General features: G+C 35.2%; 1 protein-coding gene and 1 long non-coding RNA gene across 2 annotated transcripts in view; one reads left to right on the top strand and one right to left on the bottom strand.

Moving 5' to 3' along the window:
• LOC135734009 (bMERB domain-containing protein 1) overlaps nt 1-16,415 on the top strand; it is a 23,585-nt gene extending 7,170 nt beyond the window's left edge. The window contains exons 2-6 of the mRNA XM_065252895.2: nt 3,243-3,366; nt 6,283-6,356; nt 6,932-7,046; nt 9,900-9,970; nt 15,006-16,415. Of these exons, the coding sequence (XP_065108967.1) occupies nt 3,243-3,366; nt 6,283-6,356; nt 6,932-7,046; nt 9,900-9,970; nt 15,006-15,115 (494 nt within the window). The 3' untranslated portion in view covers nt 15,116-16,415. The remainder of the gene's footprint in view (nt 1-3,242; nt 3,367-6,282; nt 6,357-6,931; nt 7,047-9,899; nt 9,971-15,005) is intronic.
• On the bottom strand, nt 10,704-12,890 carry LOC135734010 (uncharacterized). The gene is made up of 3 exons (XR_010527067.2): nt 12,622-12,890; nt 11,611-11,675; nt 10,704-11,239 (listed from the first exon to the last, which is right to left on the bottom strand). It is a non-coding gene; the product is annotated as an uncharacterized lncRNA (long non-coding RNA).
• Nucleotides 16,416-18,887: the final 2,472 nt, after the last annotated feature.

Here is an 18,887-nt window from a genome sequence, read left to right as displayed (position 1 = left end):
CGAGCCCATTGTTTTGAAATATATGTGAGAAAAACCAAAAGCCCAGGTTGTTGCCATAGCGACAGAACTTAGTTTATGAGGCATTGCAGTTGTTGAACACATCATAGAAAAAGTCTAATGAGTCATCTGAGGATAAGCATTTGCAAAAAATATTTGCCCTTCTCTGCTGGTTCTTAACAGGTCAAAATTATTTGTAAATTATATGAGAATTATTAATTTTGTTTTAGGTTGAAGTTTATTGAATATGACTTTTGGACAATATTATAATGTTTCATCCAGATTTTTCATCTGTAAATAATGCTATCTTGATTTTCAGTTACCATGCTGCTAGAGAGTACAGAAAACGACAACAAATATTCATGAACATCTGTGAGGCAGGCCCGGTGGATTTATCTTCATAGACAATCATAAAGAATTAAACAAGTCTGTTTTCCAACAAACTATTTTTCATCCACTAAAACTAGGCAAAATACTGATATGTGATCTTGGACCACAAAACCAGTCATAAGTCGTATGGGTATATTTGTAGCAATAGCCAACAATACATTGAGTACGTTTACATGCACAGAATAAGCGGATAACTATTAAAAATCTGCTTATTATAGAAAACTGTTTTCATGCGTTTACATGCAAATCAATAAGCCGGCTATGCAGTCAACTGCGTTTACATGGGACTTGAAGACTTATCAGTTTTCTCGCAGGCACTGACGTCACCACCTATAGTACATAATAGTCGATCAAAAAGCCAACGGCATATCTGTCTTAAGCTATATGGTTGTATCTCTTCTTGTGTCTGCAGAACCTGTAAATGTAACATAAGCTTTTATTTTCACAGTTTCTCTCCAACTGCTTTAGTCAAGCGGAGACTTTTATGCATTACTTTGTGCTTACTTCCGCGTGTGACGTTTATCTTTCATACGTGGAGACATGCGCACATGGACAAAACCGTGAGAAAGCCGGTTAAGGTGTTTACATGCCACACCAAATCGGCGTAATGAGCAAAAAACTACCTGTGCCGATCGGTTTTTGCTTACACCGTTTATGGGCTTTCCCTGATTAAAGAAAACCGTTTTACGCGTTTACATGACCCCACGTGTTATCAGTTTATTAAGCATAATCGGCGTAAGACTGTGCATGTAAACGCACTCATTGTATGGTCAAAATTATATATTTTCTTTCATGCCAAAAAATCATTAGGATATTAAATAAATATTTCATGAAAATATTTTGTAATATTTATTACCATTAATATATAAAAAATATATTTTTGTAAGTGGGTGCAGTTGCTAGAGACTTAATTTGGAAAACTTTAAAGGCCATTTTTTAAATATGATTCCAGATTGCAAATGTGTCTCTCCTAAATATTGTCCTATCCTAACAAACCTTACATCAATGGAAAGCTTATTTATTTAACTTTCAAATCATGTACAAATCTCAATTTCAATTTTTTTTTATCTTTATGGTTCACATATTTAAAGCTTTTTCTAAAATGTAAATTAAATTTGGTCTCTTTTTTTACCCTAAGGACCTATTGTACCTTTTAAGGACATTATTGCGTACCAGTTAAATGTTAGGGGTACAAAACAGTACCTTTAAACGTACACAATAAATCCTTAAGGTACAGTAATGTCCCCAAAAAGGTACATATGAGTGTTTAGTATACCTGAAAAGGTACAAAACTGAACCTTTGTACATATTTCTAATTGCAAACGTAATACCTATTAAAGGGAACATTTCACAAGACTTTTTAAGATGTTAAATAAATCTTTGGTGTCCCCAGAGTACGTATGTGAAGTTTTAGCTCAAAATATCATATAGATAATTTATTATAGCTTGTTTAAATTGCCACTTTGTAGGTGTGAGCGAAAATTTTCCGGTTTTGGGTGTGTCCCTTTAAATGCAAATGAGCTGATCTCTGTACTAAATGGCAGTGCCGTGATTGGATAGTGCAGATTAAGAGGCAGTATTTTCTCCTTCTGACATCACAAGGAGAGCCACATTTCAATGAGCTATTTGTTCACATGATTGCAGAGAATGGTTTATCAAAACTAAGTTACTGGGTTGATCTTTATCACATTTTCTAGGTTGATAGAAGCACTAGGGACCCAATTATAGCACTTAAACATGGAAAAAGTCAGATTTTCATGATATTTCCCCTTTAATGTGGACTTCTTACATTCATCTATTTAGCATGCAATGGTTTTCATACTAAAGTAATGATATTTACTCTTCCCTAAACAACACACACATGTCATAATGTCATGACATAAGAGCATTTAAAATAGTAAAGAAAGGTTTATTTGTATTTGTAAGGGAATTTTCTGAGATTGTGGCCTTCACAAGTGTATCCAAACACACATACAAGCAAAAACTGCCTCAAGCATTCAACTAAAAACTAATGAGCACTAAAACTTTAAAATCACTGCTACATAAAACACAAACAGGAATCTGTCATTTCTCACCCACCCTCAGATTCATACGGAGTTCAGTAATAATCACACAAACCCAATTAATACTGACTCGAGATGACACATGCTGCATGAGTCGAACATCACACATCTCTTTGCGTTTTGCTTGTGAAATGTGACTGGTCAACACCAGGGTGCTTGTTAGCTGAATTCAGATAAGAGAAGCACTGTACCATGTGTCATGATGTCTTTTATTAGTGGACAACAAACTGGAAAAAACATTAGAATAATAAACAGCATCAAAATTTGTCTTTGAACGCCTTAATGCATGTCTTGAAACAAGATAAACTTGTTTTGAACTGGTTAAGATTGTATTTACATGGTAAAACTAAAGTACTTTATCACAGTTAATTGTACATAAGCCATTTATGTTAACCTTCTGAAGACAATAGTGCAAGATTATGACAGGACTACCTGTTGCATTTATTTGTTAATCAGACTTTACATATTTACACACAGGCAAGAATTAGGAGGTGGCATTCACAAAAACATGGTCAAAAAATGGTCCCAAGCTGTCACCTGGGCAGTACCCTTTGAAAATGTCCTAATAGGTACAGATATGTATACATTTGGTACCGATGTGTTCCTTTTGAGGTACTAATGTCCACTCTTTGATACCGGTATTTACCGCTGAGGTACTATAATTTAAACTCTTTAGGTCCCAAGAGGTACTAAAAGGGTACCGCCCCAGTGACAGCCGGGGACCATTTGTGAAAGTGTTGATTTGTGTATTTTTATTTATTTTTCTCATGACGTTTTTATGTCTTCTCACAGCTGAAGAAGATGTGATCTCTATGGCTGATTCCACCATTACAGTGGAGGACATCGAGGGGGAGTTGTTTAAAATCGAGAGAATAAAGGATGCGCTGGTCCGGAAAGAGTCTGAGCTGAGATACATGTAAGTTAAACCGTAATCTTTCACCATGGTTAAACCTAAATAAGAACGTCAATCCTGGAAAGAGCTTAACATATTGTTAAATCCATTTGCATTCCAAATCATCTGTTTTCCAGTCATTTAAAATATCATAAGCAAAACATTTTGGACCTAAACATACATTTATGAGGACGAAATCGGCATGGAGTGTGAGATATATAAGAAAGATAACAGCAGAAAAAAGGTGTTTATTAAAGTCAGGGTAAAGCTATTTCTGACAATTTTTCTAAACACATGTATTGCTAATACACATTAGTACTGAATCATATTTGTAGTAGTGAATTCTGGGGCCCTATTTTAACAACATCAAAGCGATGGTCTAAGTGGGCGTGTCCGATTCCACTTTTGCTAATTTAACGATAGGAAAAATGGTTTGTGCGCCTATAGTGCACAGTCTAAAAGGGTTGTTCCTATTCTCGTAATGAGTAATGGGTGTGTTTTGGGCGTTTACTCCTTTCTAACATCTAGTAATTGGTCCTCATTTATATCCAAAGACTCAATTATACTCTTTTACATTTTATTCCTTTCATTTTTCATATTTTAAAAGGTTTATGTGCTGCTGCACATCCATTTGTGGGATAAGCAAATGCGCATTATCATCCCGTTCATTGGCGCATATTACTCACACGCTCATTAAATAACAAAAACAATATTGCAGTATTGACTTTAGACAAGGTTTTTGTTGGTCAATGGCGTAGTCAATTAGTTGCCTCATTGTAGCAACGCGTAACAATGCGCCTGGACACACCTTGTTTTCAGACCAGAACGCCCATGGGCGCATAATTGGGCACAAATGCATTTGCTATTTAAAAAACGTGGCGCTAAACGTGAAAATGATCATTGTGCCAGGTTTAAACGAGCAAAAGACACTTGCGTTGCGCATTGCGCTACATTGCGCCGGGTGTATGATAGGGCCGTGGAGTTGCACCAATAAACTGTTTTCAGGATTATTTGGGCAGGGTTAAACGGGTGGCTCGATGACACATAGAAGACACCAAGCATGACCACATCCCTAACACAATCACAAGCATCCATACAAGTGGAAGTGGTTTCAGCGTTGACAGTGGACACACCCCCAGCATTTGAGAGCACAGAATCCTGCCTATTTTATCAAGTTATTTCATTTACTTGCCTTTTTGTTATTCAAATGTGGCTGGGTGGTTAGTAATATGGAGGACCACAAGAGTCATGCAAAATGTAATAAAGAACTTCAATATTTAATAACTTCCTGGACAGTAAAAAAGCAATTAATACATTTGTTTAAAAATTCATTAATTAATCCATAAATAAATAGACAAAGTTACCAAAAAAATAATTTTGTAACATTTTATTTTGCAATAAAAAGTGAGATTATAAAAACAATGTAGAAATTAAATATTAATCCATTAATGAATAGTTCAAATTAATATAAAAATTATCAAAACAACATAAAACACTCAATAAGTTCATCATTTTAAATTGCATTTATAAATTCTTAATTAAATAATGGAATTTCAAAATGTATTTCAAAAAGCGATTTAAAAAGAGAAATAAATAACTGGATTTATAAATTGAACTACAAATACAGGTTTAAATAAGGCATTTAAAAGGGCATTTCCGTTTTTAATTCCGTTGGTTCTCCTTATTCTGTTGGCTATTCGATTTGCTTTTGTTTTAGCCTCTCTATTTCGCTTTTCCATGACTCTTTGGGTTGTTGCAAATGGTCAAATGTGAAATGCAAATTAGCTATGGCCAGGTGGATGTAACAAGCTCGCTGATTGGCTTTGATTGTACGTCATGGGCAGATTTATAGATCACGGATGAGGACCCAAAGAGTCACGGAAAAGCTAAATAGAGAGGCTAAAATGAAAAGCAAATTGAATAGTGAAAAAAATATGGAGACCCATCGGGAAATGAAAACAGAAATGTTAAAAGGAAATGCCCTTTTAAATGCCTAATTTAAACCTGTATTTGTAATTCAATTTATAAATCCAGTTATTTATTTCTCTTCTTAAATCGCTTTTTGAAATACATTTTGAAATTCCATTATTTAATTAAGAATTTATAAATGCAATTTAAAATGATGAACTTATTGAGTGTTTTATGTTGTTTTTGTAAACTGTTATATTACTTTGAACTATTTATTAATGGATTAATATTTCATTTCTACATTATTTTTATAATCTCACTTTTTATTGCCTAATAAAATGTTACATAATGATTTTTTTTACTTTGTCTATTTATTTATAGATTAATTAATGAATTTTTAAACAAATCTATTAATTGATATTTTTATTGTCCAGGTAGTTATTAAATATTGAAGTTCTTTATTACATTTTGCATGACTCTTGTGGTCCCACATATAGTAACACATTTTTCTGTGGTGTGACAAACTGAGAAGACATTTATTATAATACTTTATACAGACTTTAGCAATGCAAAAGTAATGAGTTTGATTCCCAAGAAACACACATAATGATAAAAAATCTAAATTGAGTGCACATGGACGTCACTTTGGATAACAGTATCTGCGAATGCATAAATGCAAAAAGTAAATGTTATTAATAAAGGTATTCATTTTGCTTATTAACAACAATCGCTTATGATGGGAGCAGAAAGAGATTTATGTTATAATGAAAATAAGCTCTTTTGTGTGATACAAGACCTTTGGCTTCTCATCAAGTCCTGATCATACTGTCAGGGCTAACATCTGTCTGCCTTTACTTACCTGGTAAAGACTTTGTTAAAGACTTTAGCGTCAATCAGTGAAATCTATTACCTTTATATCTGACTTGATTAATTTGTTTTGAAAAAATGTTTGAATGCTTGTGGCATATAACACTATGCTTTGAGAGTTAAAAATCTATTACATGCATCTCTATTTTCTCTCTAATTTGTCAGGATGGATGACATCCAGTTGTGTAAGGAGATCACAAGACTCAAAAAGGAACTTCAGAAACTGGTTTCAATCCCAGGTGTGTTCTCAACAGGACACTGTACATAAATCATGTGTTACACATTGGTTCATTCTTCAATTTTTGGTTTTTGCATTTTTATTGGTTCTCTTCACCAGCAGTCATCGGTCACCATGTTAGCCTTTCTTAACATATGGTTGTGAAACACCTCACTATGGATCTCCCTGTTTCCAAGGAGATGCATGAACGATGTGTACGAATGAGTGTTTTTTGTTTACTGCTGCGATCTTTTATACACTTGCAAAATGAGACACTCTTTTTCAAGCTATAGATAATAAATGTTTTACCATCCTGTTAGAAAGGTCAGTTTTTTTCTCTGCTGGTGATTTGTATTTATTCAGAGACATGGATTTCTTTTCAAGATCACAAATGCATTTTGAATATTAATAATAGGTGACTTGATGACCTTATATTTTCAATATCATGTTCTTTAAATGAACTAAAACATTAACAGCATAAACATCTTCTCCTCCAGGTTGCGTTTATTTAAATAAACTGAAGGTCTGATTTGAATTTAGATCAGCGGTGAAACCACCAAACCTGTAAACTATTTACTTTCACTTTGTTTGTTGCAGATAAAGACAAGTCCAATGAGGACAGACAGCGTGAGGAAGAGCTGCTGCAGCAGATCCAGAAGCTGGTGGAGACGCGAGACTTTCTGGTGGATGACATGGAGTTCGAGAGGCTGAGGTCAGTGCCGATCCACCCGAGCTTCTGTGCGGTCTTCAGGGATAGAAACATCAACCGCAATCTCATGATCGCCGGCTAGCATGCGTGACTGTCAGACCCAAAAATGTGTTTTTGTGCCTCTGTGGGTGTTCTCTCATCTGTGAAGACCGTGCAATCCAATTACCATCCACTTGATGCCAATAATCCACCCTTACCTCAACACGGCCAACACACACACTGACAGTGCCTCTGATTCTGAGAGATGAGAGGATGAGTTACAGGCAAGAAAGAGAGAAATGAAAAGATAGAGATAGATGCTGTTTCAGATATGGGGTGGGCTTATTGCCATCTGTCAAGACCTCACAACATTGAATCGTGCATGTGAGTAATGGTGAGTGATGCACGCGTCAGAAACCAATGAGAATGAAGTCTTCACGGTTTATTCATGAGATAAATCCGAGTGGCTATTACACGGATGAGTTATGGAGAGAGATCAACAGACAAAATTCGACAGACGTCAGTGATTCCGAGTTTACACATTTTCTGACACGAAAACGATGTGCAGAGAGAATAATTGAATGCTTGGCATTTGAATATGAAAATGTGGGTTAAGGCTCAGTGTCTGTCTTAACCATTGACTCTAAATAAAGATAGACGACGCCCGTTCGCTCTCTTCCATTGGTGAAAAGTAAAGCCGCAAGTGTCGTGATACGGCGCTGACATCTTGAGTCTGCGCAGTGGCGATTTTGGGACCATTCCTGCGCAGTAGTGAGCAGGAAGTGAAGCCGCGAAATCAAGGCCCCGCACAGCTGTCAATCATGACATCATACCACTGTTTTTATAGCATTAAATAACTAACTAAAAACAAACATATTTTAAAAACAAACACTTGCATTTACATCAGCGTGATAAAACTACAGTAAATGACAGAACCAGCTTCGAAAAAAAAATATTTGAAGTGTATTAAATTGTTTAGTTGGTCTCAAGTCCCATTGAATAACATGGGGGAGGCGGGGTTTATGACCTATAGTGGGACCAGTCACTCGGGGCGATCAAGACGTTTTGGCTTCACTTTTCAGGGCTTGTGCGGCACGCTTGGTCTTAACTCTTTCCCCGCCATTGACGAGTTATCCCGTCAACTAAGATTAAACATTTTCCTTCCAATGACGCTTTCCTGACGAGTTTTTACGGTAATCTTTAATTCTGCTATTATTCACTAGATGACGCTCTTACCCAATTTATAAAAAACTGAAGCAAAACTACTTTAAATAATTTTGAACTCTGTGTATGTTTCGATCATCGTTCTGAATGTGATTTATAACAAAATTCCTTCACAAAAATTTAATTATTTCAGCTTTTTGTTCAAAATGTTGTGTTTTTGAAGAAACCTACCCATATTTAGAACTTATAAAAAAGAATATAGGATGAACAAGTTTTTGTTTTGTTAGTTTGTTTGAAAACTTAGGGTCAGTTCTTTCATTTGATATATTTTTATGTTTATATATTTATAGAGGAAAATACTCCTGGAAAGCATTTTGTGACACTTTTGTGAAAATCACAAAAAAATGCTGTCGGGCAACGTTTTAAAAAAAAGGCTGGTGGGAAATGAGTTAATAAATGTTTGTGCTTGTGTCGGCTATATATTGCAGTCGGCAGAAGAAATCTAAAAGACCCAAAAGATTTGTGTTCAAGTTTAGGAGCTAATAAAAATATCATTGACACTTTACAATAAGCTTGTATTTGTTAACATTAGTAAATGCATTAGCTAACATGAATGAACAAACAATGAGCGATATAGTTTTTCAGCATTTAATAATATTTGTTAATGTTATTGTCAATAAAATTGTTCATGTTAGTTCATTGTGCATTAACTAATGTTAACAAATACAACCTTATTGTAAAGTGTTACTAAAATATCAATATTAAAATGGAAAGCAACATAAAGTTTTCACCATAAACAGACGTATATGTATGTGATTGAAATGTTGACAATATATATGTATCAATACTTTGACATGTTTATAGTTTTTGTGTGTTTTGTTTAAATCTTCAATGACCTTTATTAAAAAATAACAACAATTCACAGTTTGCTGGTGGTGAACAAGAACAGTTTTATTTACAATCCAATATTTTTTATGTCACTGCTTTTCTGTAATATCTATATTTTTCATGGGTACATTTATACAATTTGTCTGACAGATATAATCTTATTTGCTCATACTACCTGAGCATAGAAAGCACTCACCTAGCAACCATTGAGAACACTCTAGTAACCATCAAGCAACCAATTGAAACTCCCCATAGTAACACTCTACAAAGTAACACTAGCATTGTGTCACCACACATTTCTTCAGAAAGTCTGTAAATCTGTGACTAAATCTTATTTGTAATTGTGTACTGTATATTTAAATATTTGTGTGTGTGTGTGTGTGTGTGTGTGTGTGTGTGTGTGTGTGTGTACCTGGTAATTATCACGTTGTGGGGACCAATTGTCCCCAGAAAGATAGGAATACCAGTGTTTTTGTGACCTTGTGGGGACATTTTGATGTCCCCATGAGGAAACAAGCTTATAAATCAAACAAGATGATGTTTATTGAAAATCTAAGGTACAAGAAAGGTTTTTGTGATGGTTGGGGTTAGGGAATGGGGCAGGTAAGGGGAATAGAATTTACAGTTTGTATGGTATAAAATGCATTACGTCTATGGAATGTCCCCACAAAACATGGAAACCAGAATGTGTGTGTGTGTGTGTGTGTGTGTGTGTGTGTGTGTGTGTGTGTGTGCGCGCGCATGTATACACGTGTGACATGTATTATGTGTATATGGTATAAATGTGTGTTTGTGCTTGACACCTGTTATGCTTTATTCACACAGAGAAAGAGAGGAAGATAAAGAGATGGCTGATTTCCTGCAAACTAAATTTCCCAACAGGTGCAGCATGAAACGTAAGCATGTGTGTTACTTTGCAGCCGTGAGCTCAATGCCAAGCTGTTCCGCCTCTATTTTTATACTTTGACTGTGCAAATGAACGTAATGAATTCTTTGAATATGTCTTTAATTGTTTTACTTACTATTTGTTCATGTTTAATGAAAATGGAAACTACAGAAGTTGAGAAATCTGTTTTGTGCAAGCATTAATTCGGTTCTCAGCATGTTAATAGGCTGTCTTACACTCTAAAAATGGTTGGGTTAAAAACAACCCAATTGGCAACCCAGCGCTGGGTAAATATTGGACAGAACACATGCTGGGTTAAAGTAACCCAACACGTTGGGTAACACATTTTAACCCAGCAGGTTGGGTTGTTGAAAAAACCCAACGTGTAGTCATTTTAACCACTTATGAGATTAATATTCTGGGTTTGGGTTATTCTTGCTGGGTTATTTTTATCATGTGCTTTATTGTAAATCAAGACCATTGTGAACACCAAATAAATGTTTATTTGACTTCAAAATAACTACAAACTCTTAAATTTTTACAGTTGGCAGTTGCAAAATCATTTAAAGGACTGCTGCTTACTGACATCAAGTATAAATATATTTATTAAATATCAGAAATTATGCACATTGAAGTAACAATGTAACAGGTTAAATCAATTTGTTTGAATTTAAGACAGAATTTGTATATAAGTATATACAATATATAAATGAAATTCTGAAATGTACATAAACAAAACTGCAGCAGTGTAAGAAAATAAACAATGTAATTGTTAAATTAAAAGTAAAATCATTTACAGATGTGTAAAGTTTTTTACAGAACAGATGTTCCAAGTTTCAGAGTATGGTATGTATTTGACTAAAAATACTTCATTTATTAAAGTTACTCCTCACGAACAAAGATGTACAAAGGAACCGAACAGCAGAGGATTCATCCATTTGGAAAATGACAGACTACAGTAGATGCACATTGCCTGGGGTATTTATTTTCAAGCACGTAAAATGCCTTTAAACCATAGACTGTAAAAAAATATGAAAGTAGTGTCCGTGATGTCACCCATTGGTTGTGAAGAGCATTTTTGAAGCCTAAAGTAGGCGGTGCGTGCCGTCGCCATCTTGGCCGAATTGCAGTTTAAGTCACTTCCGTATTGGCTCCATCAGAGAGACTGATAGAGAAAAAAGATTGAGAGATCTGTTGCATGTTTCCCATTGCCAGGAAATAAAGGAAAGGATTTCGAGGATTCTGTCCAGAGAAGAACTTCCACCACATTTGTTGCAATCTACAAAAGAGGAAAAAACTTTTAGTGGTCTGAACTAAATGATCAGATTTAAGTGTTCAGAAAACCATGTGGGCCAAGTGAATTATACATTTTATAAAAATTATAAGACTTTCTTTTGCATCCCTGGCCGCATTACCACCACGTGTGAGATTTTTTTCCCCAAAAATGCAATGGCCTGTCGTCGGTTTGCATAAGACTTTGGTGTTACACTCCTTTAACTGTTGTGCCAACAACAAAGGCTGCAAACCACACAGACTGACAAATAGGATGATCTGACTATAAAGAATAAAGTGCTGCAGAACTAAAATGCAGCAGATAATTAAGACATTCCCAATACATTTTAAATAGGAGTTATTAAATGTTATACTTACTGGCTGAAGTTGTATGAAGGCCTTGCTAGCCTCATTAATGGATGGACATAAAAACTCTGCACACTCTAGAAAAAAAGAATGGGAAAACAACATCACATCTGATCTCTGCTAAAAACATAACATCTCTGATACAGTATCAGCCACAGATCAGAGGGTTGGTCAATATAAACTTGAAATCACAGGAGACAACCCAAGAATATTATAAAATTAATATAAAATAGTAACTAAATACGACTCAATAACACATCTTCATTCATATAACACATATAAATGTTTGTTAAACTGTACACGCAGTGACACGCAGTGCCTTGGTGACAAATGCGTTTATGTATTCAAGTTCATGTCCAAACACTTAACGTTAAATTATTGTTTCATTTTAAAAGAGACGAACAAGCAATATACATATAAGACACCGGTTCTTGGAAACGCTGTTTCGTTTTCATTTATCGACGCGTTACCCGCCGTACCGACTGTGAAGTGAAAGTGCTGCTTGTCCCTGCCTCTCAGTGACAGAGTAGACGCCGGCTCCGCAATTCTCCGCCGCCGGTTAAGTTAACTTGTGCTCGCGCCTCGCGGTCTGTCTTTCCATATCGAATGACAAGAAAGCAACTCGTTTGTCATCAACTTTAATTTAATAGTGTCGCTATTGCTAAGCTGGGAAAACTATGCGCGTGTGTGACACAAAAAGCCGAAACGTTGCGGAGGTCGGCTCGGTACCGGTTTTGACTCGCTTTGTTAAAGGCTTACAGAAATTGTCATGAGTTAACGTAATCAACCGTATGATGGGGATTTTGTAACATCGATTTTATTAATTTTATTAATATGCCATATTAAACATCTTAGAACGATTATTTGAGTCAATTTGTGTAAATGGCGATCTGAGGTACCAGTCGTCATTCCACTAAATTACACCCGTCGTCTTAGTCTGTATAAATTAACACGTTGCTGTCTCGCAAAATGTTATAATCTTGTTTATATTCATGAAATGTTTACAAAAACATATAAACTTACCTTGAAACAACTGCTTCCAGTGACTCTGTCCTTTCACGACGACCGTTGCTGAGCACATTCAAACATCCAAGGCGCGAAGCACGTGAGCCTCTTCAAACAACCCAGTATAATAACCCAGCAGTTTTAACCCAACAACCAGAAAACTGAAACTACCCAAAAAGTGTTTAAAATGTAAAAAAATAACCCAGCAAAACAACCCAACAGACTCAACCCAGCATTTTGGGTTAAAAAATAACCCAGCCATTTTTAGAGTGTAATTTGTTTTCTTGTTGTTCGGCTCTTCAGAACTAATTAGCAAATTCAGGCAAGGAATAAATATTCAAGTTTGTGAATAACATATTCATTTGGCGTTTCAAATGCAATACAAACCCTGCTGATAATATGAAATGTCACCTAAAACCATGATCTTCAATTTTTTGCTGTTTAACATAATAATAATAATTTAGATTTTGTTGCATTTGATTTCGTTAAATTAAACTTAATTCAACTTGACACCCTTTTGTTTCATTTAAAGAGGACAGAGAATAAAAAAACATTTTTTACCTTGTCTATGTTGAATAATGGTAGTCTACCTACATTCCCGAACATACACAAAGTGCTAAACATGCTAAACATCTCAGTCTCATAGAAATTCCTCTTTTAGAAATGTCAGCCAGAAAACAGCCCAATCTGAAAATCTGATACTTATGACATCACAGGCATCTCACTGCCCCTCCACTTTAAAATAATTGGCTACATTTTTTGAGTGACAGCAAAGTCAGCCAATCAGTAAAGAGATTGCAACTTAAGCCAGTAGGGGGAGCCAAATAGGTGCAAAACCACTTGTTTAAAATCCCCCACCCTAATAGAGCTATCTGAGAGAGGTTTTTAGGAAGCTTCTAAGGCATTACAGACCCAAACAAAAAATGTTTTTGTCTACATGTCACATCACAGAACAAGGATAAATACCCCGTTCAATCATTCTATGTCACCTTTAATTAAATTTAACAACCTTGGTTTTTGACCTCAGACCAATGTTGGGTTTTGAAGTCTACCCCAACGTTACATCTTAACATTACATCTCACTGTTGGGTTTTCACATCAACCCGACTAGGGGTGTAACGATTAACTGTGCAAATGCACGTTTTCTCAATGAATGAATTTGAATAAATTACGGTGAAATCGCGGCACATCCGAACGCCAGGGGCGCTCTCATGCAGAAATTCCCTTTATGCCACAGAAGAAGTAGCATTACAAACGCTATTCCAGGAAATGTCTACAGGAATATTTATACGCTGTTCTTCAAATTGTTTCAGGTATTTTCTTGACAATGAAGAATATTTTGAATGATTTTTATTTAATGAGTGTTGCTTTTTTTAAATGCACGTTACAAACGACTTCAACTCATAATGATTTTAGATTGTTAAGGACTTCCTACTGACCAAATGCTGTAGTAAACACACAAGCTGTGCATGAAACAAAGAATCGCAGCGTTGCGATTCAGAATCGATTTCAGACAGGCATTTTTAATGGGACACGCGATTTAATTGTTACAATTGTTTTTTATGTCAACCCAATGTTACATCTGGATGTTGGTTTTTGGCATCAACCCAATGTAACAGCTTGACGTCAGGTCAACGTTGGGTTTTGACGTCAACCTGAAATTACAGCTTGATGTCTGGCCGCAGTTGGTTTTTGGCATCAACTCGACATTACAGCTTGATGTTACTCTGACGTTGCTTTTTGACGTCAACCCGACATTACATCTGGATGTCAGGCCAATTGGTTTTTGATGTTAACCCAGTTTTACATCTAGATCTCAGGCTGACGTTGGGTTTTGAGTCAACCCGACGTTGGTTTTTGACATCAACCCAGCGTTACATCTGGATGTCAGGGCGATGTTGGTTTTTGGCGTCAACTCAATGTAACCGCTTGAAGTCAGGCCAGCGTTGGAGTTTTGACGTCAACTCAACATTAGATCGGTTTTTGACATCAGTCTGACGAAAACAGTTTGATGTCAGGCTTAGGTTGCTTTTTGACGTTAACCCAACAGTATATATGGATGTCAACATTGGGTTTTGAAGTCAACCTGACAAAACAGCTTGATATCAGGCCGACATTGGTTTTTGACATCAACCCAACATTACAGCTTGACGTCAGGCCGGTGCTGGTTTTTGATATCGATTCAGCATTACAGTTGATGACAGGTCGGTGTCATTTAAGGACAGTAAATTAATCCATTAATTAGCAAACTGATAAAGTGCTCCTGATTTCAACACAACTATTTTTGCAAACGTTCAAACATGAATGCACCCCTGTGCTACTTCTTGACAGTTTTCAGAAAAGCTGAAAATGATTCCGAGGAGGTCACTGCACCTCTCTCTCTCTCTCTCTCTCTCTTTTAGGTCGCACAAAGGACAAGCGAATGACGTCCAGAGCCCAGCAAACCTACGTGACCAAAACAGGCGTCACACTGCTGAAAGAATGCTGTGGTTTTACCTGCTCCATCATGTAGGTTTATTAACATAAACCAGGAGGAAACAAGCACTCACCAGTGATTCATCACAATATTTCCGTGCACACTTTTGGTAAAACAGACTGCAGTGCATGACCGCCCAACAGATGTGCGTATTATGCAGAATAATGAACCTTAATTTTTATCCGTGTAATTAGGTGACACTGTGTGTCCATTTCCACAATTAAAACCGGAGCTGCTTTAAAGATGACAACTTGCTTAGACTAAAGTACCTGTAGCTCATACAGTATAGTGTGTGTTATAATATACTGGTGTAATATTGCATCCACCGCTGGCCGAACCACAATGAATGTCATCACAAATACACCACATTGTCCTTGGGTGTGTTATATAAAGCTGACTCACAGTTTCAAATGCCAACTTGGCACATATAACAGAGAGAGTAAAAGAAGATATTTGGGCAGGATCAGGATTAGTATAAAATACTTAAGTACATCTGTGTTTAGGATATAAAAGAAAAACTATTTTCATTTTGATGTGCATTTAAAGTTGTAAGATGTGAGTAAATGTTTTACAGTGTCTGAAGATAAAATAACGAACTTTAGAAATTGTTTAACCTCCTAAGACCTGGTGTGTCCATATACGTGGACATCACATTTTTGTTGTTGTTTGCACCATAATACTTAATTCTGTGTAACTGGAACATGTTGTACACAAACATGGACAATTACATTGCTTCATGTTCAAAGAAAAATATTTGGTTATTATATTTTTTTGGTTTTTCCTAACCCCAAATCTGGAAGAAATTTAAAATGCAAGCCAAACCAAAGCTCAGGTCTTAAGAGGTTAAAGACTTTGGATCTACTTGAAAGCAGTTTATCTGAAGTTGGACTGCCAAAAAGATTTACTGCGTTTACAAATGCTGCACCTTTTTAATCTTACTTGTTAACTAAATTACTAAGTTTTGTTTTTGTGGTGCTCAGTTTGTTTTGACATGAATGTCGATGATTTGTGACTATAGGCCTGTATTTTTCCTCACTGTAATGTGATTTAGTATTCTTTACAAATTATATATTTGTGATGCGTAATATTTAAACTAAACAGTGTTGATTCAAAAAAACAAAAATCTATTTTGTCTTTACCTTAAATAAATTGGTGAGAAATGTGTACTTATAAATGCAACCTATTGAAATATAATGCAAATAAGGACAAAAGCTGCAATGTACTGTACAGTAGATGTATGTGGTTTGGTTCTGCAAAATTATATTTGTGCTAATGCTTCTATTATTAGATTTTCATGCATCTAAATGATATTTTTCCACCAATAAACATAAATAAATCCTGAATTAACTCCTGTTTCATTGACTTTTAATGGGTAACAGACTCTCTAGGGCTAGACTTATAAATATTACATTTTTATTTAGTAAAAGCCTCTGAAAGTATAGTGTGATAAATGGGCTTCGGGAGAATTTTGCTTTCTGTCTGGCAATAATGAAGGCCACTGTGCCAATGGGACCTGGCAAGATGTTGCCGATTTTATACTCTTATTGCAAATTATTGCATAGACATATTTGCAGGAATCTGATGGTTACAGATCTGAATGCGAGCACATTTGGCAATGTAATTTTAAATAATAGCATACGGGGAGGCATATGAAGGATATTTGACAGTGTGCAGTTTTGGTACACAGCCAAAGCCATTGTGTTATTTCACTTTAAGTGAAATCTCCAAAGCTAAAATAATATAAACATGTCCCATTTTACATTAATAATTTAATCTTTATTAGATTCCCTAGTATGTTATGCAGGAAGGAATTACAGGCCATTATTGGCCTGTAATGTGAATCTGCGGATATTTCGGATGACCAGAGACTTTTTTTATGCACATCATCAGGATTCTGTTAACAGGGTCGATTCTTCATCATTAGGATCTCACAGATGATCCAACAGCGCCTGTGACATTTCTGTTGATTGGTTGAACACTGTTCACAGCTGTGGGAAAAAGCAGCTCATGAGCTCCTGCCAGTTCACTGCTGAGATGCTGAGAGCAAACATTTGCTTTGAATTTTTGTTACCTTTTCTTTTATTATTAGATACTGACTGCCTCAACATCTATTCAAATTTTCATCAGATGATAACTTAATTGCAATGGCCTATCAATTAATAGTTTTTAGAGTTATTGTAATGTTATAAGTTAATGCACAGAGTTAATCCATTGATTTATGAGTTAATGCATTAGAGAAAGTATCGCACATCCAACTAAATGTTTTGAAGGTGAATTTAAATCATAATTTATTGTATAAAACAGATCCTATCTTTTCAGCTGCTAGAGGCAGAGTCGTTTTCAATGTTATAAGAGATGATGTATTATTAACTCTATGGAGGATGTATTGGATTTCCTCTATAGCTCTGTACCTCACATACCTGTTCATGGTTGCAAATCATAACTATACAAATGAAAAAAAATATTTAAAAAAATTTAAATTCTTATTTTTCTTTTTTTGGAATGGTTTAATAAAGGAGATGTTTTTATAACCAATATCTTAACTTTATAATAATAACAACACTACTAAAAAATTTAAAACTGATTTTTTCCATGCTGTATTTGCTTTACGGACACACACATACACACACACACACACACACACATCAATGGGCGATGAGTCATAAGTGAGTCATTCCTGGTCAAGTTAATTACAGATTGATGCTCTCCTGAATTCTTTCTTTAATAAAGATTGGAAAAATTACTTCTCAGCCAGATACGTGCGGAAAAACTACATGTATTTTAATTTTCTTGCCAAATAATTACTGCATTTACAGGCAAGGCAATGCATCCGTTAAACAATTATAACCATGAAATTAAAAATGTAAATACAAAATAGAGTAACCATAATTTCATACACATCTGCTCTGCAATAGCATATTATTGTTATGTGAATTTCTTTAACTGCATTATTGGAAGTACATTTCACAGAGGTTAAAACCATGGTTTGGCTTAAAAATGTAATTGACTATTGCCAAAGACACACACGCCACCATGTGGTCGTCAAGTGTTATTCATTCAACAAAAAACTTTTCTCTTTCACAGAATAATACAAATTTAGGGATGTCATTTTCATTATCACATAAAAATAGCATATAAAAACTGTTAATAAATACCTATGCTGACCAGCTGAGTCTCAACAATGATGTCACAGTTACAAATGTTATAATGCAGTTGATCCTTACAGACAAAATACTAATTTTACTTGGGTCAGTATTTAAATTATAATGTATATGATAAATATGGCACTCATTAAGCTTCTCTTGTCATGACAATTTTGCAATACACTTTATAAATGACTTGATTTTAGTCACTAGAAGACGTCTTGGGTTTATGCCAAGAAATATGAAAGTAATAAAGATGCTTTCAATGTTTTGTTTCTCAAAGAATTCACAAGAAAGTGTTGTTATTGAGGTGGGAATGACCACCAATAACGAGAATATTTTTTTATTTCATTTTCACGCTTGTTTAATGCTTAAGAAAGACTGATCTGCCCACATGTATTAGATTTAAAAGATGCTTTTAGCCACACTGGTGTACAGTGATGTTATACATTTGATCAATGTGTGAGTTGTCTAGAAATGAAACTCATGTCCTTGATCTTCTATTAACTGAGTTGTGCAGGTGCAAGGTGCATTTTCTTGTATGAAAGAAATCCAGCTTCCATGACAACCTACAACTCATTTTAATGTGTGATAAAAGAATATAATTACATAATAGAACAACATAGAAGTAATAAAATGTAATTATTTGTAAGTTCTGTATAATA

The sequence above is a fragment of the Paramisgurnus dabryanus genome, chromosome 3 (assembly GCF_030506205.2).
Source record: "Paramisgurnus dabryanus chromosome 3, PD_genome_1.1, whole genome shotgun sequence".
Classification (NCBI taxonomy): domain Eukaryota; kingdom Metazoa; phylum Chordata; class Actinopteri; order Cypriniformes; family Cobitidae; genus Paramisgurnus; species Paramisgurnus dabryanus.
Note: the sequence above shows the minus strand (reverse complement) of the source record. Positions and strands in the feature narration are given on the sequence as shown.